Here is a 22,927-nt window from a genome sequence, read left to right as displayed (position 1 = left end):
GGATGTGTGTGATTGATCAGTTAAATGCTTTATTGTGGAGTCTGACAGCAGTGGGGAGGAAAGACCTGCGAAATCTCTCCGTCCCACACCGTGGGTGCCGCAGTCTCCCACTGAAGGAGCTGCTCAGTGCTGTCACAGTCTCATGCATAGGGTGGGAGATGTTGTCCAACAGGGATGACAGCTTAGCCCCCATTCTCCTGTCACTCACCACCTCCACTGGGTCCAGAGGGCATCCTAGAACAGAGCTGGCCCTTCGGATCAGCCTGTTCAGTCTCTTCCTGTCCCCAGCAGAGATGCTGCCTCCCCAGCAGACCACACCATAAAAGATGGCTGAGGCCACCACAGAGTCATAGAAGGTCTTCAGGAGTGGGCCCTCCACTCCAAACGACCTGAGTCTCCGCAGCAGGTACAGCCTGCTCTGCCCTTTCCTGTAGAGGGCGTCTGAGTTATGAGTCCAGTCCAGTTTGTTGTTCAGATGAACACCAAGGTACCTGTAGCTGTCCACAGTCTCAATGTCCATACCTTGGATGTTCAGTGGTTGCAGTGGAGGATGTTTGTGCCTGCGGAAGTCTACCACCAGCTCCTTGGTTTTACTGGCATTGATCTGGAGGTAGTTCAGCTGGCACCAGTCCACAAAGTCCTGAGTCAGTCCTCTGTACTCCTTGTCATCCCCATCAATGATGAGGCCGACTATTGCAGAGTCATCAGAGAACTTCTGCAGGAAGCACTGGGTGGAGTTGTGGGAGAAGTCTGCAGTGTAGATGGTGAAGAGGAACGGAGCCAGAACCGTTCCCTGTGGGGCCCCCGTACTGCAGACGACCCTGTCCGACACACAGCCCTGAGTCCTCACATACTGCGGTCGGTCGGTGAGGTAGTCCAAAATCCAGGTAGTGAGGTGATGGTCCACTCCAGAGTTCTCCAGCTTGTCCTTCAGAACCGACGGAAGAATGGTGTTAAAGGCACTGGAGAAATCAAAGAACATGATTCTCACAGTGCTCCCAGCGGTCTCCAGGTGAGCGAGGGAACGGTGCATGAGGTGAATGACGGCATCATCCGCTCCAATGCCAGGCTGGTAGGCAAACTGAAGTGGGTCCAGTGATGAGCTCACAAGGCGCCGAAGCTGAGCCAGGACCAGCCGCTCCAGGGTCTTCATCAGGTGGGATGTCAGAGCCACCGGCCTGTAGCTGTTGAGGTCCTTGGGGCGTGAAGTCTTTGGCACTGGGACAACACAGGAGGTTTTCCAGAGCTGTGGGACTCGTCCCAGCCTCAGGCTCAGGTTGAAGAGGTGCTCCATCACACCACACAGTTGGTCCGCGCAGGACCTGACGACCCTCGAGCTGATGCCATCTGGACCCGCTGCCTTCTTGCCATTAATCCTCCTCAGTTCCCTCCTAACCTGGGTGGATGAGAGAGACAGGCTGGAGCCTTGTGTTGGTTGTGTATTGGATGCTGTTGATGGGGGTGGGGAGGAGTGAGCAGGGTGAATAGAGGAGGTGTGAAGTGTCTGAGGTGTCAGAGGTGGAACAGCAGCAGTGGGGGAGGGTGAGTCTGCAGCCGATGTTGGAGACTGCCTCATGGCTGAATCAAATCTGTTGAAGAAATGATTCAGTTCATTTGCCCACCTCACATCCCTCCCAGGCAGAGAGTTCTGATGTTTGTGGCCTGAGATGGTTCTGAGGCCTCTCCAGACTTCACCGACGTTATTTTGCTGCAGCTGGTTCTCCATCTTCTGCCTGTAGCTGTCCTTCCCATTCCTTATCAGTCCCCTCAGCTCTCTCTGCACCCTTTTCAACTCCTCTTTGTCTTTGGATTTGAAGGCCCTCCTCTTCTGCTTGAGGACGGCTTTAATTTCTGGGGTAATCCAAGGTTTGTTATTGGAGAAACACCGTACAGTCCTGGTAGGTACGGTGTTATCCACACAGAAATTAATATAGTCCGTAATGCATGTAGTAAGGCTGTCGATGTCCTCTCCGTGGTCGTCACAGATCACCTCCCACACAGTCGACTCAAAACAATCCTTAAGAGCCTCCTCGCTCTCCTGCGACCATCTCTGCACTGTGCGGGTGACTGGTGGCTCCCTGCGCACTAAGGGCTCATACACAGGGACAAGGTGCACCAGGTTGTGATCAGATCTGCCCAGGGGAGGGAGAGGTGATGAACTGTATGCCTCTTCTGCATTGGCATACAGTAAGTCCAGTGTTTTATTGTGTCTGGTTGGGCAGGTCACATACTGGGTGAAGGTGGGCAGTGTGGAGTCCAGTGAGGCATGATTGAAGTCCCCTGATATTATGAGGAGGGCTCTCGGAGATTGTGTTTGCAGTCTGCTGACCACTGAGTGGAGAGTGTCACAGGCTGCATCCGCGTTGGCCGAGGGGGGGACGTACGCTGTTATCGCGATAACATGCGAGAATTCCCGGGGCAGGTAGTATGGACGCATGCTAACAGCTAACAGCTCAATGTCTCTGCTGCAGAGTTGTTCTTTCACAGTGATGTGCCCAGGGTTACACCATCTGTCATTCACAAACACTGCCAGTCCCCCTCCTTTCCTCTTACCGCTGTCTCTTGTCCTGTCCGCTCGCAGCAGCTGGAATCCCGGTAGTGTCACACTCGTGTCCGGAGTTAGCGGTGTTAGCCACGACTCCGTTAGCATCATGATGCTACATTGCCGGTACTCCCTCTGTGACCAGGTTAGCGACGTTAGCTCATCCATTTTATTGGGCAAAGATCTTACATTTCCAATAATTACAGAAGGAAGAGATGGTCGATAACGTCTCCTTCTCGGGCGACGGCGCTCCTTCCCAGCACGACACCCCCGTCTTTTCCTCCTCAACTCGCTGGGAATGTCGGGTCTGTCCGCCGGCAGTACTGCAGCGGGACGCAGCGCTAACAGCTGATCCTTACTGTAAACAAAGGATCCCTGCTCTGGGTCTCCACACACGGGTGAAAAAAGTAGAAAAAAACTAAGAAAAACGACCAGAACTAGCACAAAACGGTAGTGCATGGTTGCAGAGTCTAATTACTAATACGTTAGTTATAGAAAAATTATGAGAAGAAAAGATAAGAAAGAAAGAAAGAAACTCAGAATGAGCAGAGCTGCTGTAACAGGCTGCCGCACACGGGGGGCGCCGGAAGTGCTCTGCATGAATAATATTAGCTTTCAGAACTCAGAAATCTTATTATAAAAAAACAAAAACTAATATTAAAAATTTCTACATTCATTTAAAATAATAAAAACTAAACTTCAAAGTCACTCTTCAAAATAACAAAAAATTAAACTGCGAACTATAAAAACATACAACTTTGTCTTAGCTCCTTCCTTTATTAGCATTTCATTAATGGTGCACATGTTAAAAATGAGCCGTGGCAGCGCTGGTAAGCAGAAATGGTATCCTTTTGTAAAGTAAATGTATATTTCATGTGATTAATAGAGATGTCTTTACAGAGCTAATTATATACACATTTCCGTTTATATTTAGTGTTTATGTGTTTTGGGCATTTACATGTTTGAATGTTTACATATACACCTTTCAAAACAATAATAATAATGTGTTGACTCTACCTCATTGGTTTTCCCGCATCTACCTAAGTCTAGGACTTCCTGGCTTCTGATTGGTCTGTAGAGTCACATGGGGAGTCCGGACAAGGAAGTTGTTGTGCTGAAGTGGGCCAATAGTATAACTGCTGCTAAGAAAGTTATCCGTCTCCATGACGCTGTTTATCTTAATTGAGAGAGATGTATTATCATATGAAAACCCTCATGTCACACAGTTTTAATGAAAACATTGTGCTTTGTGTAACTTAAAAGATCCTACAGGAGTTTTTGTCCTATTATTATTTTGGCTCAGTTTCTGTTCAAACGCCTATTCCCAGTTGATGCTTCTTAAAGGGCTACACTTACACTTAAATCTGAGGTTACAATACGTAACTAAAGTCATTCTGCCTTGTTTTCTTCTTGAGAGGGCGTAGGCAGCTTATTTCTTTTCAAGACACGAAACTAGTCCATTTTTATCATGGAAGAATTGGCAATCTGCGCTGTATTTTGAGCCAAAAATTGCTCCAACTAGTTAAATATATAGAATGTAGAACCTTTAAAACCTTCATCAAGTAAAACAATAGTACAGCAGGAAGGAAAAGATATATCTTGGTGATAGTTTCCTAATTCAAGTTGAGGAATATTCATAGAATTCAAATCAGGATGGAAACTCATAGCCGGGGGTTCAGAGAGGTCACGTTACACCCCAGGCTGTGGAAAATGATGTATTCAATCACAGTCTGATGTAAACCTTTGTGCAGTTTAGCCGAGTTTCTTTCCTTTGTGGAAAACATAGGCTCTAACAATGTTAACGCTTGCAATTATCTCCCCCAATGAGGTTCTCGTCTACAGCTACCTGTATTCTCAGCAATTTCAGAGCTGAAAATCTGGATAAACGCCTAAAATGTAAATGTGTCAAAACCAGGCAATCTGGATGTTAACGCCTCTCTTTCTCTCTGGCTGAATCAAATAATAGAGTTATTTGTTCGCATGCATATTGTGTGTGGGTGGGTGTGGATCGCTGAGTGGGAGGGTCTTTTTGTTCGGGCTTTAGCTTGTTTAGATATACGGCAACGCAAATGAAGAGAATACAGTGTCACTTTCAGGGCAAATATCCATCTTGCAAGATATACACCCTGTTCTAGGTTGATGTTTTTTTCTCTGTTTGTTGCATAATACATGTAAAATCATCACTTTCTACAGGCAGATAGCAGTATGAAAGGACTCCAACATATGCAAATGTTTACCAGCAGGGCTGTATGGTGGTGGCCTCGAACAGCCTTGTGTAGCGGTGTGAGTCCATCTTTGGCACGGAAGTCAATATGAGCTCCTCCATCCACCAGGACCCGGATGGCCTCTCCTCCACCTGGCTCACACTGCACTGCCAGGGTCAGAGGAGTCTCTAAAGAACACACACAGAGACACACATATGCAGCTTTATTTAAATGGGACTGTTATAGAGCAGGGATGGTAAAATCAGGTTGTTTGAGTTCACAGCTGATTTGCTGGAGAACAGTAGCTCTTTCCAAACTGCTGAGACAGAAACAAACATTCAAAAAAGAAACATTTAATGCATTTTATTTTTTATGGTTAGGATTTAACAATTGAATGACGTGCTTTAGTGTGAGGTGAAAAAGAGTTTGTGCATCACAGTAATGAAGCTGAGAAAGTGCAGGAAACGTCTGTGATGTGTGCTGCAGCAAATGCCTACACCTCTATCCTACAATTTACTGATAATCATGTAAAGCTCTTGCGTTTTCCCCTTATTTTCAAACCAAATCTTCTGTCTGTGTATGCATAATCTTACATGTACATTTAGATCTGGGCAGATCCTGTTTCCATGTAAGGAAAAACATGTAATAATGAGGATTTAATGAAGTGACTGCACATACATAAATGTGCACAACTCACTTTGAAGATGACCATCAATCCTGCAAATACATGATACAGTAATGCTGCCCGTCCAAAAACTCTTCCTATGCAAAAGAGTTGAGCAACCAAACTTGGCACACAGGTACATCACAGGCCTCTTAATGGTTTTATCTATATCAGATATTATGATAACATAGCATTACTAACATAACATAACATTATGATCCAACAGGCAGAAATGACCTATTTTTAGCATTCTTGCACTTATAACACCCTTTAAAAAAGTGTTGGATAATTTTAATTTTACAAGAGTAATCATGATGCAATCATATATTTATTTTTAAAGAAAATGTTTTTCAAACGAGACATAGCTTTCCCATATTCCATAGTTTTGTCTTTAAAGTTGTGAATATAGCAAACGGCACACGTTTCATGGAAATCTATTCAAGAGTCGTTTTAGACTAAAAGAACACACTAATGTGAAATTCATCTTGACAAAGTGTTTCTATCATTGTCCTCCACTTCTACAAGTTTAATAAAGAAAATTAATTAACTACCTTTATAAGACAACATTTAAATTTAAAATAAAAAAGGTATGCTGAATTTGAGCAGATATAAACAAGTAAAATCCCACTTATGTGTGACAACACTGTTTTATTATTTTGAACATGAATTTTAGACAATCCTAAATCTCACCACTGTCAATTTGCTTCCTGATTACAACATCCCGATCAGCCAACTTTAAGTCTTCTGCAAATATTTATATTCCTTTCTGTGACAGTGTGAGGGGAAATGAAAAAGGCCTCTGCATTAGTTTCATCTAAAAGGTAACAATATTACCTTCCAGCTGAATGTTTTGCCAGTGCACTGATGTTTTGCCATTATCCTGATGTCATATAAAGAAACACAGAAGCTCAAAATATCATTTATTGCAGTCAAAGAAAGTGCTGTGTCACTTTTTTTGGCAAACTTGATCCTTTCCATAAAGACTGTTCACCAGCACCTACAAGAATAAAACCATTCAAAGTGTTCCCAGTTGAAACAGAGTACACAGTACCGGCTGCAAGGGGATTTTTCTGGCAAAGAGGAAAATGACCAGTGTTGGGCAAGTTACTTTGAAAAAGTAATTCAATTATAGTTACTAGTTACTTCTTCAAAAAAGTAACTGAGTTAGTAACTGAGTTACAATATTCTAAAAGTAATTAATTACTTGGAAAAGTAACTATTGCGTTACTTTAAAAAAAAACAAAGAACGTTTAACCCCCTGGGGTCCAGGGTATAATTGGCCATTTTTTTACTACTCTTGATTTTCCCTCCACATTTTACCTTTAAAAACTATTCACTTTGCCTTGTTTGGTATCATTCTTTTTAGCACAACCTTGCGTGCCTGAATTTACAGTTATGTTCTCATTTTGTCATACTGTATAACCAGAATTGATCTAAAAATCAGACAAAAACCATAAAATCAGAGTAGAAAAAGTTATATTTTTACTGTAACAACCACAAACATCTTTAATGAATCATATTTCATAACTTTAAATGCAAATATTAATTGTCAATTTTAAAATCCTATGCACAAGTTTTGCAAACAACAAATTTATTTGCATCCATTTACCTTGATTTTTTAAATAACCATTTCAAACTATTTACAGAACAATCAGCTGTTCTTCAATAAGATGCCACACAAATTATTTGTGCCACTCCAAAAACTAGTTTGTGTGCACTATAAAGGAGAACATCACAGCCTGATACCTGCAGGTCTGACAGCAGCAGGTGTATCACTGCTGTTTCTACCTGGAGACAGCAGTCGCCTCATTGTTCTGACACACAACACAAAACTATCCACAACACTACACACTAACTACACAAGACAACACATTAACTACACACTCCAAACACGCTAAACGTCACAAATCTCACATCTCAAAACTCGCTCTCTCTCTTTTTCTGCTCTCTCTCTCGACGTCACTCCTAAAACTTCCCCTGTTTTGTTTAGTTTTTTTGCTCATAAGCAGAGAGTGCTTGCTAGCGCTAACGTGGCGAAACTATTGAGGAAAAAACGTCGCATATATCTTGTTTATCACGACTCTGGTTTTACGTGGCCTATCGCCACAATTTAAAAACTGGCACCTTGTTGCTTTGTCTTTAAGTGGTCACGTGATTGACTTACCACGACTACTTTATTCTTCCTCAGTCAAACAGCAGCACTCGATTGTTTTGCCTCCTTAGCTCCAGGTGTTGTGCTAGACAGTGATCGTGATTAGCGTCCGCGGGAGCGCGCAGCTGCTTAAAGCTGTAGCGTCCAGATTACTTACAGCTACTTCCGTGCAGCTGATATAAGATGCGGTAAGCTGAACACAGCTTCAACCGTCTGTTTGTTGAAAAATAGTAACGGACCGCGTTTCCTTGTTAGTAACTGTAACGGCGTTGTAACGATAGGAATAGTAATTAGTTAGATTACTCGTTACTGAAAAAAGTAACGCCGTTAGTAACGCCGTTACTTGTAACGCCGTTATTCCCATCACTGAAAATGACTGAAGGCTTTCATCACTGAACACTTTCTGTAGATCTCAGGTTCAAACAATTTGGGGAAATGTTTTGACTGCGCTTCCTCTGAAGTTATACTGTCAGGATGAGTCAGGGAATACCCATTTATGAGTTTCCTTGGCAGAGATCGACATGAGTGTGTGTCCTGGCCGGGGCCAGGCTAATTATGGCAGAATTATTTCATGTCCTAATGAAGGCTTCTGGAAGCCCACAGAGAGAGTTTCAAGGAGACAAAGGGGTCAAAAAAGTATTAACAAGGTTGGATATATCTCTTTCTGCAGGCTTTTTATCACCTCTCTGCCCTGTCTGCATAGGACTAATGCTGCATTCACTGTTCCTGGACTTCCTGTCAAAATACCTTCACATAACCACAAAGTCAAAAAGCAGGAGAAGCTATTTCAAGACACAAGGATATCACACAAGGATATCACTTCGCAGACTTTGACTGATTCTAAACAGCTTTTTTCAACACCCCCAAATCTAAATCCAGTTTGTACAAAATTCAGTTAAGCTAATAAATCTCATTCAATTCATTTCTTGAAACCACAGAATCATATACTATGTTTGATTCCACAAAGTTTAATGCAGAAGGACAGAAACTAGGCTCCAACAACAAGTCCTCCATCCATTTTCTTCCTCCTGTCTAATTCAGGTCATGGATTGGCTGGAGCTTATCCCAGCTGCCTTTGTGCAAGAGGCAGGGAACATTCTGGACAGGTCAACAATCTGCAGCAGGTCTAACACAGAGAGACAGACACATTCACACTTATGGCCAATTTAGAATCACCAATTAACCTAACATACCCGGAGGGAACCCACATAAGCACAGAGAGAGCACGCAAACTCCACATGGAAACGCTGTGGCCAGTCAATAGATTTGAACAAAGGATGAGTTTTCATGTTTAGCCAAAATGCCAGGGAGTGGTTAAATCACATGCATTAAAGAGACATACTCTACTAAAAATACACTTTTTCAGCCCAGTCATAGAAAAGATTACTGTGCCTCAGAACCTTGAATAGGATGACCCTGAAACAACAGCACTATTAGCTAATTAGCTCTCACTACTGCTTAGAAGATGATGGATTTCATCTCCCAAAGAGCAGAATTACTGATCAGACTTAAAACACATAATCTGTACTGTTTTTTTAATCCTAGTGGCAAAGTAAGAGAAGGGTTTCTCCTCAAGACACGATGAACACTATTTTAAAGTGGCCCTGCGACAGACAGGCGATCTGTCCTAGAGCGCACCCTGCCTCCCGCCCTTTGGTAGCTGGGATAGGCTCCAGCCCCCCCGCGACCCTGATAACGATAAGCAGAAGAGAATGAATGAATGGAATTAATATTTTAAAGTGCGCTGGATGTGGATCATCCAAAGTTGCAGTTTGTACAAAAAATCTTTGTTTCTTTTCTTTTAAAGGATGATGAGAGTATCCAGGACACGAAACAGATGGAAAATGGTCACGCTTGCGCTTCTGTTCAGTGTATGATATGCTAGACCAGCAAAGATGGTAAAAAAAACAACAACAAAGTGTAACTTTTACGGGGGGGCGGGGGGGATGTTTTTTAAAAGAACTGTATTTAGGGGAAAACGCCACAGACATTTTAAACAGTTTTAATTCCATCTGATTTCTAAACTGGCATTGGTATGGACGTGAGGGTATGTGGTTGTCCTTATCTCTATCTTTCAGGGTAAAACCCGGATTTACTGGCAACCTTTCCAGGGCCTACCTTTCACTCTTCATTTCTATGTGACCACTGAAATGAAAAATATCTGCTCAAATAAGTGCCAAGAGTTGAGGTCCAGCCCATTTAGATAGCTGTTGTAGACTTTAGCTTGACTGAAAACCACGAATGCAGTACAGGAACAGCATGTTTGTGAGCGAGGCTCATCGAGGCTCTCTGTCTCCCCCCTGTGTTGTGCGCTGGGAGCGTGTTTCACACCCATGATGACAGGCTGTGTTTTGTGTTTTGACACTTGCTCCCCGAACGGCTGGAGCGACACAGAGCAGCACACCCAAACTGTAAATGAGCCGTCTGCTGTGCCCCCCTGAGCACTAACAGGATCTAGGAAAAGCCACCAAAATTGTGAACAGCACTGGCTCAGATCCCTCACAAAGTGTTAGGCCAACATACTGCAGAGCTGAGGGCAGAAAACAGAGGGGGAGGAATTGAAAACAGTTTAAAGAGTCCATACAGGAGAGCTTCAGGTTCCATAGCTGCTGGCTATCTTTGTGCTATCTTAGCTGCTTGCATATTTGGAGTTCCTGTTTTGGCTGACTGTAACAGAGAGACCATCACCAATCTCTTGAACCTCTTTTATAAATGTGTTTATTTTATCTTGTGAAGCACCTTTTTAAATTGGGCTGCATGACAGCTGTTAAATGTTATCCCTGTAACAGGAGAAAATTTGCTCTCTGCAGATAAAATAACTAAGTGCTCGTGTGCAGTGGGGGGAGTGGAAGGACTCCTTACCACCAGTGTCAGAGTCCTGGTAGTTGGGATCGAGGCCCTTGTCTAAGAACTTGGCCATCTTGTCCACAGCGCTGGTTTGAATGTAATCCATGAACTTCTTCAGGCTGGCCTACATGTAAAAAAAAAATAAAAACAAAAAACCTCCCATGTGTAACTGATAAATATTCAGAAAAAATTGAATAGTTTGGTGAAAATAAAAACTGCAAAAGCAGGTTCAGGAAAAGATTTTACAATTGACAAAAGGGTTTTTGTCAATTTTATGTCATTGGTTTGTTTGTCTAAGTTAAGCTTTAATTATTTATTTCAATACAATAAATTGACATATATAAAACATTACTGAACAATCAAATGCATCCTGCATAAATGGGTCATCTGCACAGATGTACACATGCACCACTGCATGCTTAGTGACACTTAGACAAACGTGGAGATGCATACTGTAACACATATCACATATTAGCGATCTGGAAGTTTCATACCTTAGTGTGCAGTTTGGCCAGCTGCTTCTCATCTAGATTTGTTTGTTTGTACACCCTGGTTTTATAACGAAACTAAACCAGTGACAGAAAAGGAGAAAGGAAACCAAGAGTTAATCCTAACACAGAGGGCCTTTGTCCTCAATTCTCTTGGCTTTTGGCCTAGATCCACAAAATAGAGCCTGGAGAAGATTTATCTGGTTTTCTATCCAGGCTTTCTTTTCTGTTGCACCGAAGAAAAGAAATGAGGAAGAAACAGCCTGGCATCACAGCAGTTTAAATACTCTCTAGCTTAAAAAGTTGGAAAACATAAGTAAAAACTAATGATAATAATAATTACTTTTACTTAATGGTATCATGCACTAGCAGCTTTGCTGGGTGACAAACAATATAAGATCTCATAAATAGTCAGCAGCTTGGCATGAACTTTAGATTAATTAGCCTAGGTAATTAAACTTTTCTGACTTATTTCTGATTTATTTTAAAGTCCTGTTAATGGGAAACAAATCAGAATCTGTTTTATTGCACAAAAGTGACATCTTGTGGGCAAACAGCTACATTACACTCTGTGTAATACTACGGAAGCAGAAATGTTTCATGAAACTGTCAATAAGAGGATCACTTATTACCTCCAAATATGGTACACCTTTCTCAAAGGACTGTGGGTACTCTTTTAGCAGCCTCTCTTCCTCCAGGAACTTGGCATCGTGGCCATCCGTGGCAGGCTGGAACAGACCATAGTTCAGGACATCTCGCAGAGACTCGGTCAGGGAGCACAGCACCTGCTGCTTGGCCTTCCACACAGTGGCATCTGGATTAAACCGCAAACATTTCTGCAAGAGACACCAAAGTAAATATTGAAGCTAGCTTAGGTGAAATATTCTCAGAACAGTTGTGGTTTGAAAAAGAGGACATACAGGATGATTATATACACTGGATACAGATTCAACACGGCAACAATCAAATGCATGTAATAAACAAGTTAACAAAACTGATTTTAAAATAGATAAAGATTCAACTAAACACACATAAATCTAAAAAGTAGAAAGCAAATGGAAACATATTCAGGGGACGACCGTGCCTCAGGGGGTTGAGAAGCTCATCTGTAACCGGAAGGTTGCCGGTTCGATCCCCGGGCCCTCTGTCCTGGTCGTTGTGTCCTTGGGCAAGACACTTTACCCTACCTACCGCCTACTGGTGTTGGCCAGAGGGTGCGATATGGCAACCTCGCTTCTGTCAGTCTGCCCCAGGGCAGCTGTGGCTACAACTGTAACTGCCTCCACCAGTGTGTGTGAATGTGAGAGTGAATGAATAGTGGAATTGTAAAGCGCTTTGGGTGCCTTGAAAAGCGCTATATAAATGCAATCCATTACTATTATTATTATTATTGATCTGACAAAAGTGTATAAACTGTGATAAATCTGTCTGAGGACTTTAATCTGATCATATGAGGTGAAGTGGCCTGTTAATCTGTGCCTTTAAAATGAACAGTAACTAATGGAAAAATGAGATGAACTAAAATCAGGGGAACTTTTCAAAACCAGGAACAGCCCAACTTCTGCCCGAGTGTTTCACCTGCTGGTACTAGTTACTTTTCACTAACACAACTGATTAGGACTGAATCTTAAACAGTTGCAATATATTTGTTGTTAATGACAAAGAACAACAAAAAGATGTCAACTAGCTACAGTACCACAGCTGTTTTTGACCTCCTGTATTAGGACATAATGTAACTCTTATTAGAACTATTAAGCTGTTGCTCCGCGATAAAGAAATCAGACTAGTCTTCCAAGAATTACTGATTTGAACTACAGTGCAGACAAGCACTCTTCCCTCTGGGTGTAGCTCTATCCCATGTCTGAATATAAAAATATGTAACTAAATGAAAACTAATATTGAAAACACAAACTTCTATTCTATACAGAAGTTAAGAGCAGGTTAAGCTTCTCAGTGCTCATTTTCCATTGGTGTGATGGCCCTCCTGCCCTGCCTGGGCCTGCTGTGTGTTGTTCGCCCTCTTTCGCTCTGCGTGTTGCTTTGCCCCTTTTTCCTGTTAGTGAGTTAATCAGCACAACTGAAGGACCTGACCAGTCTCCCTGGAGCATTTAGAGCTGGATGCCTTAGTATTTTCTCCCTCTCCATCCACTCAGCACTGTGTTTCTTGTTTGTTTGGCTTCAGCCTTGTTATTTTGGGTTACATATCTATGTAGCAATTTCAGACATTTAAACACGCATCCAACTGCTGACATGGTGATAACATTAACACAACTCATTAATTCCTATTAATAAACAAAAAAACCTTTTGATGTGGTGGGAAAAATGAACATTTTATTAGACTTATCCTATCCCTGGCCTAGCTACTACCAGCGTGGCAGCAAACTGGATTGGTCTGTCAGCATTAACTATTCCTTCCTCTCACTTTTTGCAAGCGTCATTGCAACAATCAAATATGTAAAACTTCTGTTTCCCTGCCAGTCTACAGTCAGTAAGTCTTAATGACTAATTGAACATTTACAAAAGTATTCAGACCCTTTTCTGCTACTGTGGTCAGATACATCCTAGTATTTGTGTGAACAACTTGACTGAAGTCAGCTTGTGGCAGACTGAACTATACTGGACAGATAACTGTCAATGGTTCATGCTGTATATCAAGATATGGGTGGCACGGTTGCCTCACAGCAAGAAGGACGTGGATTGAAATCCACCATCTGGCCAGGGCTGATCTGCCTGGAGTTTGCATGTCCTCCCCGTGTCTGTGCGAGTTCTGTGCAGGCATGTTAGGTCAAATGGTGGTCATAGGTGTGAATGTGTCTGTCCCGTTGTGTTAGCCCTGTGAAGCACTGCAAAGACGTGCAGTTAGTGGGGTTAGGTTAATTGGTAATTCAAAGTTGACTGTAAGTGTGAATGTGAGTATGAAGGGTTGTCTGTCTGCCATGGAACAGCCTGGTGACATGTCCAGGTGACCCTGAGTTGGATGAGCAGAAGAAAATGGATGGATGGATGGATGGATGGATGGATATGAAATAACTTATTAAGTCTGAGGAATACTTTGTAGACCTGAATGATAAAAATGTGGTGAGACATGGATTAGAGGAAGGGTTTTCAGCCTATTTGTACAAATCTTCGAGTGTCCCAAGAGCACAGTGGCGTCAGTAACTGTGAAATGGAACAATTGTGGACAAACAAGACTCCCCACAGATTCGATGCCAAACTGAGTGAGTGGGCAGGGCCTGAAGATCGCAACAAGTCTTCAGAAGATCACCACAGAGATTGAGATGATGGTTGAGAAGAACAATCACCTCAGCAGGATTTCATCAATAGGTTGCTAAAGTAAAAATGTTACAACAGGCTGCTTGCAGTTTAACAAACTTTGAGAAGGACTTTGAGAATATGAAGATAAAGATTTTCTGGACTGAACAGAACTCCCAGTACTGTGTCTGCTGAAAACTAGGTGCAGCTCATCATCTGGCTAAGATCATCTGTACGGTGAAGCATGGCAGTGAGAGCAGGCAGCAGAAAAATGAAGCATGAATTCACACAGAAGATGGCAGTTCACAGATGGTTCCCATCTAATCTGACAAAGCTTGACAGGATCTTTTAGGAGGAATGGGAGGAACTGCCCAAATCCAGGTGTGCACAGCCTTTATAGACTTATCCCAGAAGCATTTTGGATAACCCAGCTGTTCTAAGAAGAAATAACGACTGCCAAAGAGACTACAAACTTTTGAATGTTTTCTTAATGAAGGATTTAAATTTTCATTATGTTTTATTTTATTCTTCTTCCCACCTCCATATTCTTATTCTTGAAGTGCCTTTAAATGAGTTCACAACAATTCTTATGTATCTTATATTGGTCCTCGGTGGCACCCTTGAGCTCCTACTCTGTCTGAAACAAGCTGTTTTAGCCCCCCCTCACCCCCCCCTCAAGCTCACTTTCTCTTGAATGTGATGGAGCTGTGTGCCTGACAGACGTCGCACAGATCCAAGGGTGCAAAAATGAACTGTGGTGTTTAGAGCAGCTTGAGCCTGGCTCACAGGGATTACTTGTGCATATGCTGACCTCTCTGTTGAAAAGTTGACCATGTTTAATGTGAGCGTTCTCCAGTCTTACATTAAATATATATGAAGGAAAGTAAGGCGAAAGAGAAGTTTACAGGAGTTTGAAAAAAGTGAAAGGTCTAAATGTATAATTATAAACTGCATATATCTGACTAGACTAGACTAGAAATCTGTTGTTTTTTTTTAATCTGTCTGGGTAAAAAGATTATAAATATACTTCTCTCCTGCTGCATAAACTATTTGCCGGCTTAAAGTGGGTGTTTGGTAAGCTAATAACAAACATGAACTAGCCTTGCAGTCATAGCTTTTTCTTTTTGTAATTAAAATTTTAAAAAAGTAAATAAACTCCCAGTGCTGCATGCATTATGCGTTATTATGCAGATGGTCCAATTCTGTGTGGTTTTGTTGAATAATGAGATTTTTGGTGACTACTGGTCCATGCGTAGTTAAGGTAATAAATCTGTGCTGTATTCATTTTCCTGTTATTTCTGGCTATTTGAGAAACACAATTATCGTTTATCAGTAAAAACGCTGCAAGAATCCTTTAGTGAATCAGAAATGCTTGTTTGGATGCCTTAGAGGGGTCATGAGATCAAGCTCTGTGACAGTGTATGCTCTCTCTGGCTGCAGAACACTGAGGCCGGTGCCCCCCTGATCCAGAAGGGGGAGACAGCGCCGGAGTAAATCGGGTGATTCCCAGAGGTCTCAGTCTGGGATATGAATGTCAGTTTGGTGCAGCTTTAAGTGTCTCCGATGGGGTTGTGAATGGCCAAATGCATAACGGCCTAGAAGCTCAGTCAGCAAAGTGGAGCGTAACTCACTACACAGATGGCTGACAAAAGGTTTTTTGGCACTGCTCCCCTCCCGCCTCCCTCTTATTGCCCAGAGTGCAGTTGGGCTGCTTTCTGACCTTGAGGCAGCAGCTGCAGGACGGCCGGCCCACGCAGAGCACAGCCAGCTGCAAGGATGCCTGCGTACTGCTGCATTAGGCCCTCTGCATGGGCTCGAGTCTCCAGCCAGCACTGCGTGTAACACGTTACACTCATTCATTAATTGTCACTCATCTTAATCTCTTCACACACGCACACACTGACACACATTTCTGTGTGACTGTTCGTGTCCTACAAAGAAAAGGAGATAAAAACCCCGCACGGGGGGGTTCTGTGCAGAGGAGTAACACAACATTTTCTCCCTCTATTTTATTCAGTGTCTCCATTCGCGCACAGCCAACCCGGTCACCACGGCAACCAGTTCATTAGTGGAGCAAGCTGCTTGTTGCCATAGAGACATCCTTGTGTTCCCTAGGAGATGTGGTACTGGGAAGGTGTGCGTGCATTTGTGTGTGAGGATGTGCATCAGTGTGCATGGGATTTTATGTGCGTCTGTGCGTCCATGTGTGTGTGTGTGTGTGTGTGTGTGTGTGTGTGTGTGTGTGTGTGTGTGTGTGTGTGTGTGTGTGTGTGTTACAGCAGCGTGGTGAAATAGAACAGAGTAAAAGGGAGGCGAACGCCTTCGATTTTGAGTTTGTGAGAGGGAGCAGGAGGATGAAGAGGTGTGTCTGTTTGAATTAGATTAGTTTTCTCTATCTCTCATACACACACACACACACACACACACACACACACACACACACACACACACACACACACACACACACACACACACAACCTACACACTGCACTTACAGTCCCATCAAAGGAAGGCAGCAAACACTTTAAAATGAATCACAATCACAGCATGAGGGAATGAAGGTTAAGGATTTTGTTATCACAGAGGAAGAATATTCCCACAGTCAACCATAACAATATTAGATCATAAAACACTGATTATCATCATAAAACACATTTCTATAATAACTCTGCTTTTGGCCTAAAATGTTTTTAGATGCTTGGAGACTTTACTGAGGCAGCCGTGTTACTTATTGATCTGTATGCCTCCAGGAAAATGATTGATCCTCTAGCTTCTAACTGAACCAGCCAATTAGGGGCATCGCCCATTTATTATTCTGATCAGGCCTTCAAAATGCTGCTTAGTTCAGTTTTCTCACTGATCCTCCAATCCTACACACATTTTTGTATTGCTCAACATTAACAAAAGCAACACTATGCTTTTGCATCTGGGATTTGCAACACTGACAGCTGCCTAATCTGTCCACCAATTGCAGACTTGCAGTGTTTAGAGCACCCTCTGCTGGGTGTAGAAATCTCTATGTTTAAGGATAATATAGCGTCTAATTGCAAAGACTTAAATACCAAACACACATACTAGCTAATTCCTTCAGATTATTCAGTGCTTTGCAGATGTCTGTTTGGCTTTGATTTTTTAAACACATTTGCATAAATCCACAAAAAAACATGTTTTTACTTTATTAAATGGTGGGACAAAATGCCAGTGAGGGTCATATGAAATTAAAGGCGATCTGAGTCACTCGCTCTTTGCTATTTGTTACTTTGTTGGGAGTTCAGCTTGTGGTCGTTTGTTTGTTTTTTTATTTGGCATAAAATAGCACTGTGGTGGACCACTGGAGGGCTCCACTCACACCCAGTCCTCAGGAAGTGTTGTTGTTATGTTTTGGAGGGAAAAGAGTTCAGTTCTGTGGTGATGAGAATAAACGACGAGTGTTAATCGAGAGCTCTCGTGTCGTCTGTGTTTACCTCCACATTGGTGACCCCTGACTCGAACATGCTGCAGTCCGATGGTGGCACCGACTCCGCTCTGGATGCATCAGCAGCCGCCAGCCCTCTGCCTCCGGCTGCGGCTGCGTTTGCTGTGCCGCTCGAGCTGCCGGACTTTTGGCTTCACGATCCCCCGTCGTGGTTCGTGCACGTGGAGGCTCAGTTCGCCCTTCGTGGCATCTCGGCTGACGACACGAAATATCACCAGGTGGTGGCCTCTCTCGACCCGCTAGCCACCCGTCGTGCGTTGCCTCTCCTCCGGGACCCACCTGCCCGAGGGAAGTACGCCGCCCTTAAGGAGCTGCTTCTTCAGCGCTATGCCCTCTCCGACGCAGAGCGAGCCGAGAAGCTCCTCTCCCTCTCAGGCCTGGGTGGCGGTACGGCTCTCGAACTGATGGAGCGCATGCTGTCCTTTCTCGGTCCGGACGACGGGGGATTCCTGTTCGCCCACATCTTCCTCCGACAGCTGCCGGCGGCCGTGAGAGCCGGCCTCGCCAACTCTCCACTCCTGGGCACGAAGGATTATCGCTCCCTGGCTGAGGACGCGGATCCCCCGTATTCTCTTGGCTACCCGTGCTTTCCACGATCACGACCTAGTTCCAGCCTCGCCTCCTACTTCCCCGCTGACCTGCCCCGACGTGTCCGCTCCTTCGCTGGCGGCAAAGGTCGCGGCGCAGCCACACCGCGGACGGGACCTCTGTTTCTACCATCAGCGTTTTGGCCCCAGAGCGCGCCGCTGTTTGCTGCCTTGTGTTTTTCCTACCCTGGGACATGGGACCCGACAGCGCGCTGTAGTGGCCGCGACCGCTGGCGACAAAGAAAAGCTGCTCTTCATAGAAGACTCGCGCTCCGGGAGACGTTTCCTGGTCGACTCCGGCTCACAGAAGAGCCTCCTTCCCCCGTCCGGCGCCGACAGTTTAGCAGCGGGCTGCGGACCGCAGCTCATTGCGGCTAATGGCTCTCCCATCGCAACGTTCGGGGAAAGGTTCGTCACTGTTTGTTTTCATGGTCGGGATTTCCAATGGACCTTTGTTGTTGCCGCTAGCTCTGTTCCTATTTTGGGCGCTGATTTTCTTTGTGCTCACGGACTGCTGGTCGATGTCGCTAACAGACGCTTAATCGACGCCCAGTCTTTTTCTTCAGTGCCCTGTTTCACTCGCGCCATCGAGCCCCTGAATCGGGCTAATTTGGTGACTTCTGGGAATGTTTTTCAGCGTTTGCTCTCTGAGTTCCCTTCACTGACTGTTCCTAATTTCTCAAACACGGCAACGAAGCACGGGGTTGAACATTATATTCCGACGGTCGGTCCCCGGTGTTCGCACGCGCGCGCCGCCTCGACCCCGCGAAACTCTCCGTCGCTCGGGAAGAGTTTGCCGCCATGGAGCGCCTCGGCATTGTGCAGCGCTCGAATAGTGCCTGGGCCTCTCCGCTACACATGGTGCCCAAGTCCGACGGTCGGTGGCGGCCGTGTGGGGATTTTCGCCGTTTGAATAATGTCACGGAGAACGACCGTTACCCCATTCCCCACATACAGGATTTTTCCGCCCACCTCGCCGGCACCTCGATTTTTTCTAAAATTGACTTAGTGCGGGGGTATCACCAGGTTCCCGTGCGCGCCGAAGACGTCCCGAAAACCGCCGTTATTACCCCTTTCGGCCTGTTTGAATTTTTGCGCATGCCGTTCGGCCTGAAAGGCGCCGCCCAGACTTTTCAGCGGTTGATGGACTCTGTCTTGCGCGGGCTGCCTTTCGTCTTCGTGTACCTTGACGATATATTGGTGGCCAGCTGTTCTGAGAGTCAGCACGCGTCACATTTGCATCAGGTTTTCCAGCGCTTGGCGGCACACGGCCTGATCGTCAACCCCTCCAAGTGCCAGTTCGGCTTGCCGGTTCTGGATTTCTTGGGCCACCGCATTTCCGCTGACGGTGTGGTTCCGTTGCCGGACAAGGTCCGGGCCGTTTCGGCTTTTCCGCGTCCCGCGTCCGTTAAAGCGCTGCAGGAGTTCTTGGGGATGATCAATTTCTACAACCGCTTTCTCCCCAGAGCCGCGCACCTGCTGCAGCCTCTCTATGCTGCCTTGAAAGGTAAAACTGCTAAGGACCCGATTGATTGGCTCCCTGAACGCATCCAGGCGTTTTCTGATGCCAAGGCCGCGCTGGCAAACGCCGCCCTGCTTGCCCACCCGTTTCCATCGGCGGAGATCGCGTTGACCACCGATGCGTCGGACGTGGCGGTGGGCGCAGTTTTGGAGCAGCGGGTCTCCGGTGTCTGGCAACCGCTTGCCTTTTTCAGTCGCACGCTTAGGGACAGTGAGCGCAAATATAGCGTTTTTGACAGGGAGTTGCTGGCCCTGCACCTTGCGACCCGGCATTTTCGTTTTTTTCTCGAGGGTCGGAGTTTCACCGCCTACGTTGATCATAAACCCTTGACATTCGCGATGTCCAAGGTCTCTGACCCGTGGAGCGGGCGCCAGCAGCGCCAGCTGGCAGCCATTTCCGAGTTCACAACTGACATTCAGCACGTGGCTGGTAAGTCCAACTGCGTGGCCGACTGTCTATCCCGCGCGCTGGTTTCTCCCGTTTACGTTGGCATAGACTTTGACGCTATGGCCGCTGATCAACGGGCGGACCCGGACGTCCTTGCCCTTCGGTCTGAGCAGACGGGCCTTGTACTGGAGGACAGACCCGTGTGGAACGGCGGGCCTAGCCTGCTTTGTGACGTTTCCACCGGCCGACCACGCCCTGTAGTTCCACTTTCGTGGCGTCGTCGCGTTTTCGACTCCGTACACGCCCTCTCTCATCCAGGCGTCCGGGCCTCGGTCAAGCTGGTCAGCTCTAGGTTCGTTTGGCCGGGCCTTCGTAAATCGGTGAAAGAATGGGCAGCGGCGTGCATCCCATGCCAACGCGCTAAGATCCATAGGCACACACAGGCGCCCCTCGAATCCTTCCGCGTTCCAGGGAGGCGTTTTGATCATGTACATGTGGATCTGGTTGGTCCCCTGCCGCAGTCACAAGGTTTCACGCACCTTTTGACTGTGGTGGACCGCACAACCCGTTGGCCTGAGGCAGTGCCTCTGGCGTCCACTACAGCTGCAGCAGTGGCCAGGGCATTTTTGTCAACGTGGGTTTCGCGTTTCGGTCCCCCCGCCGACATCACCTCAGACAGGGGCCCCCAGTTTGTTTCCGAGCTTTGGTCTGCCATGGCTGACGGCCTGGGTGTCAAGGTCCACCGAACCACTGCGTACCACCCGCAGGCCAACGGGATGTGCGAGCGTTTCCACCGGTCGCTTAAGGCCGCGTTCCGTGCTTCTCTCACAGATGGCAACTGGGTTGACCGCCTCCCATGGGTTTTACTGGGGTTGCGCTGCGCGGTTAAAGAAGACCTCGGGGTTTCCCCGGCTGAACTTGTCCTCGGTCAGCCCCTCCGGGTCCCCGGGGAATTCTTGCCCGAGAGCCCACCCCCGTGCTTCGCTCCCTCTGTGCTGTCTCTCCGTCCCCCAAGAGACTCGTTTTCTCTTCCTGGCCCAGTGCACCATTGTCTGCCCGACACCTTTGTTCCGAGGTCGTTGGACTCTTCGCAGTTTGTTTTCGTCAGGCATGACGCTCATAGGCCTCCGCTGCGTCCACTGTATGACGGCCCCTTTAGGGTTATTCAACCGGGCCGGAAGCATTTCCTTTTGGACTTTGGGGGTCGTCAGGAGACTGTTTCTATTGACAGACTTAAGCCGGCACATGTGCTGCAGGATGATCAGTTGGTGCCGGCTCAGGCCCCCCGCCGTGGCCGCCCGCCTTCCACTGGACTGGACAACCCTGCTTCTTCCTCTGGGAGCACCCCCCACCTGGCAGGGCCCGAGCTATCTTCAGCTTCTCCTGGCCGCCCATGCCAGCCTGGTCCTCAGGCACGTTTCCCCTCAGCCGGCTCTCCACCTCCCCGGTTCAGCCGTTCTGGCCGTTTGATTAAGGCAAGGGTTCTGGACTAGGGGATGACCCTACTGGGTGTTCGGGGGGGGCATGTGTGGTGGACCACTGGAGGGCTCCACTCACACCCAGTCCTCAGGAAGTGTTGTTGTTATGTTTTGGAGGGAAAAGAGTTCAGTTCTGTGGTGATGAGAATAAACGACGAGTGTTAATCGAGAGCTCTCGTGTCGTCTGTGTTTACCTCCACAGCACATCTATTTTACTCACTTTGCTAAACTTTAGAAGGGAGCATCTAATCCCTGTGACACTTGTGTTTAATACTCAAATGACCCTCTAAACTTGAGGTCCTCTGTGGATCTCAGGATGTCTACATCACAGACATTAAATTTATGCACTTTTCCTCTTGAAAATACAATAAACTTCCATAAGTCACAAGCTACCCTTAGACACAAGGCGTCACCACAACAGGTACCTCCACATATTTGAATTGGCAGATTTTATGGCATGCTTGCATATCTTTCAGTTCCATAATGTAGTGGTTTAAATGTTCACCTAATACGCACAAGATCCTACTTGAAAACAATATCCTCTGATAATGATGCTCAGACTCAGTAATAGAAAAGAAAAAGAGCAGAAGCAAGATTTTGGCTTTAGATTGTAAGATTTGAAGTTGCTATAAAATAGCTTTGTAATAGTTATTATTAACCTCTGTCTCTCTTCCACATTCTTTCTTTTGTTCTGTCTCCCCCGCCTCACCCCAAACAGTCAGAGCAAATAGCCACTGTTTTCTGGTTCTGCTCGAGGTTTCTTCCTGTTAAAAGGGAGTTTTTCCTTCCCCCGTCACCAGGTGCTTGCCCATAGGGGGTCATTTGACTGCTGGGATTTTCTGTCTCTTATTCTAGTGACTTTATAATATAAAGAGCCATGAGGAGACTGTTTCTGTGATTTGACACTATATAAATAAAACTTCAACTTCAACTGCAAATTATGTGGTATTTGGTCCCACCCATAGGGTGTGTAACTCTAAAAATGTTCCTGTCATCATCTGCTTGCTTTCCCTGGTGTTTGGCTGCTAGTCTGTTCTATCACCTCCTCTTTCCCTCGCTGTTAAACTCCATACTGACATCATTAAACTAGTCCAATCATATTCATGCATTTTGCTTCTTCTTCAGGCCAATCAGCCGTTATTCTGTGTGCATTAAATCTCAGGGCTCTTCCATCATTCTCCCTTTTAGACTCTCATTCGTCAACCCACTTCTTCCCCATCTGCACCTCACCCAAGTTACTCAGCGCTCCATCAAAGCTGCCATCTTCATCTTCACCACAAGCAGCATCTAGACTCCGGGGGTTCCTGTGTCCAAACTCATATCATTGCT

At 45.6% G+C, this 22,927-nt stretch overlaps 1 protein-coding gene across 5 annotated transcripts in view; it reads right to left on the bottom strand.

Moving 5' to 3' along the window:
- The window catches only part of shank1 (SH3 and multiple ankyrin repeat domains 1), a 112,044-nt gene that overhangs the window by 45,167 nt on the left and 43,950 nt on the right, over positions 1–22,927 (bottom strand). For all 5 annotated transcript variants that reach the window (XM_005468988.4, XM_019358400.2, XM_005468989.4 and 2 more), the window contains exons 3-6: positions 11,530–11,733; positions 10,904–10,975; positions 10,425–10,533; positions 4,780–4,934 (exon numbers count right to left, since the gene is read on the bottom strand). In XM_005468988.4, coding sequence (XP_005469045.3) covers positions 4,780–4,934; positions 10,425–10,533; positions 10,904–10,975; positions 11,530–11,733 — 540 coding nt within the window. The remainder of the gene's footprint in view (positions 1–4,779; positions 4,935–10,424; positions 10,534–10,903; positions 10,976–11,529; positions 11,734–22,927) is intronic.

This window comes from Oreochromis niloticus, linkage group LG4 (genome assembly GCF_001858045.2).
Source record: "Oreochromis niloticus isolate F11D_XX linkage group LG4, O_niloticus_UMD_NMBU, whole genome shotgun sequence".
Classification (NCBI taxonomy): domain Eukaryota; kingdom Metazoa; phylum Chordata; class Actinopteri; order Cichliformes; family Cichlidae; genus Oreochromis; species Oreochromis niloticus.
This window is presented reverse-complemented; position numbering and strand designations above follow the sequence as displayed.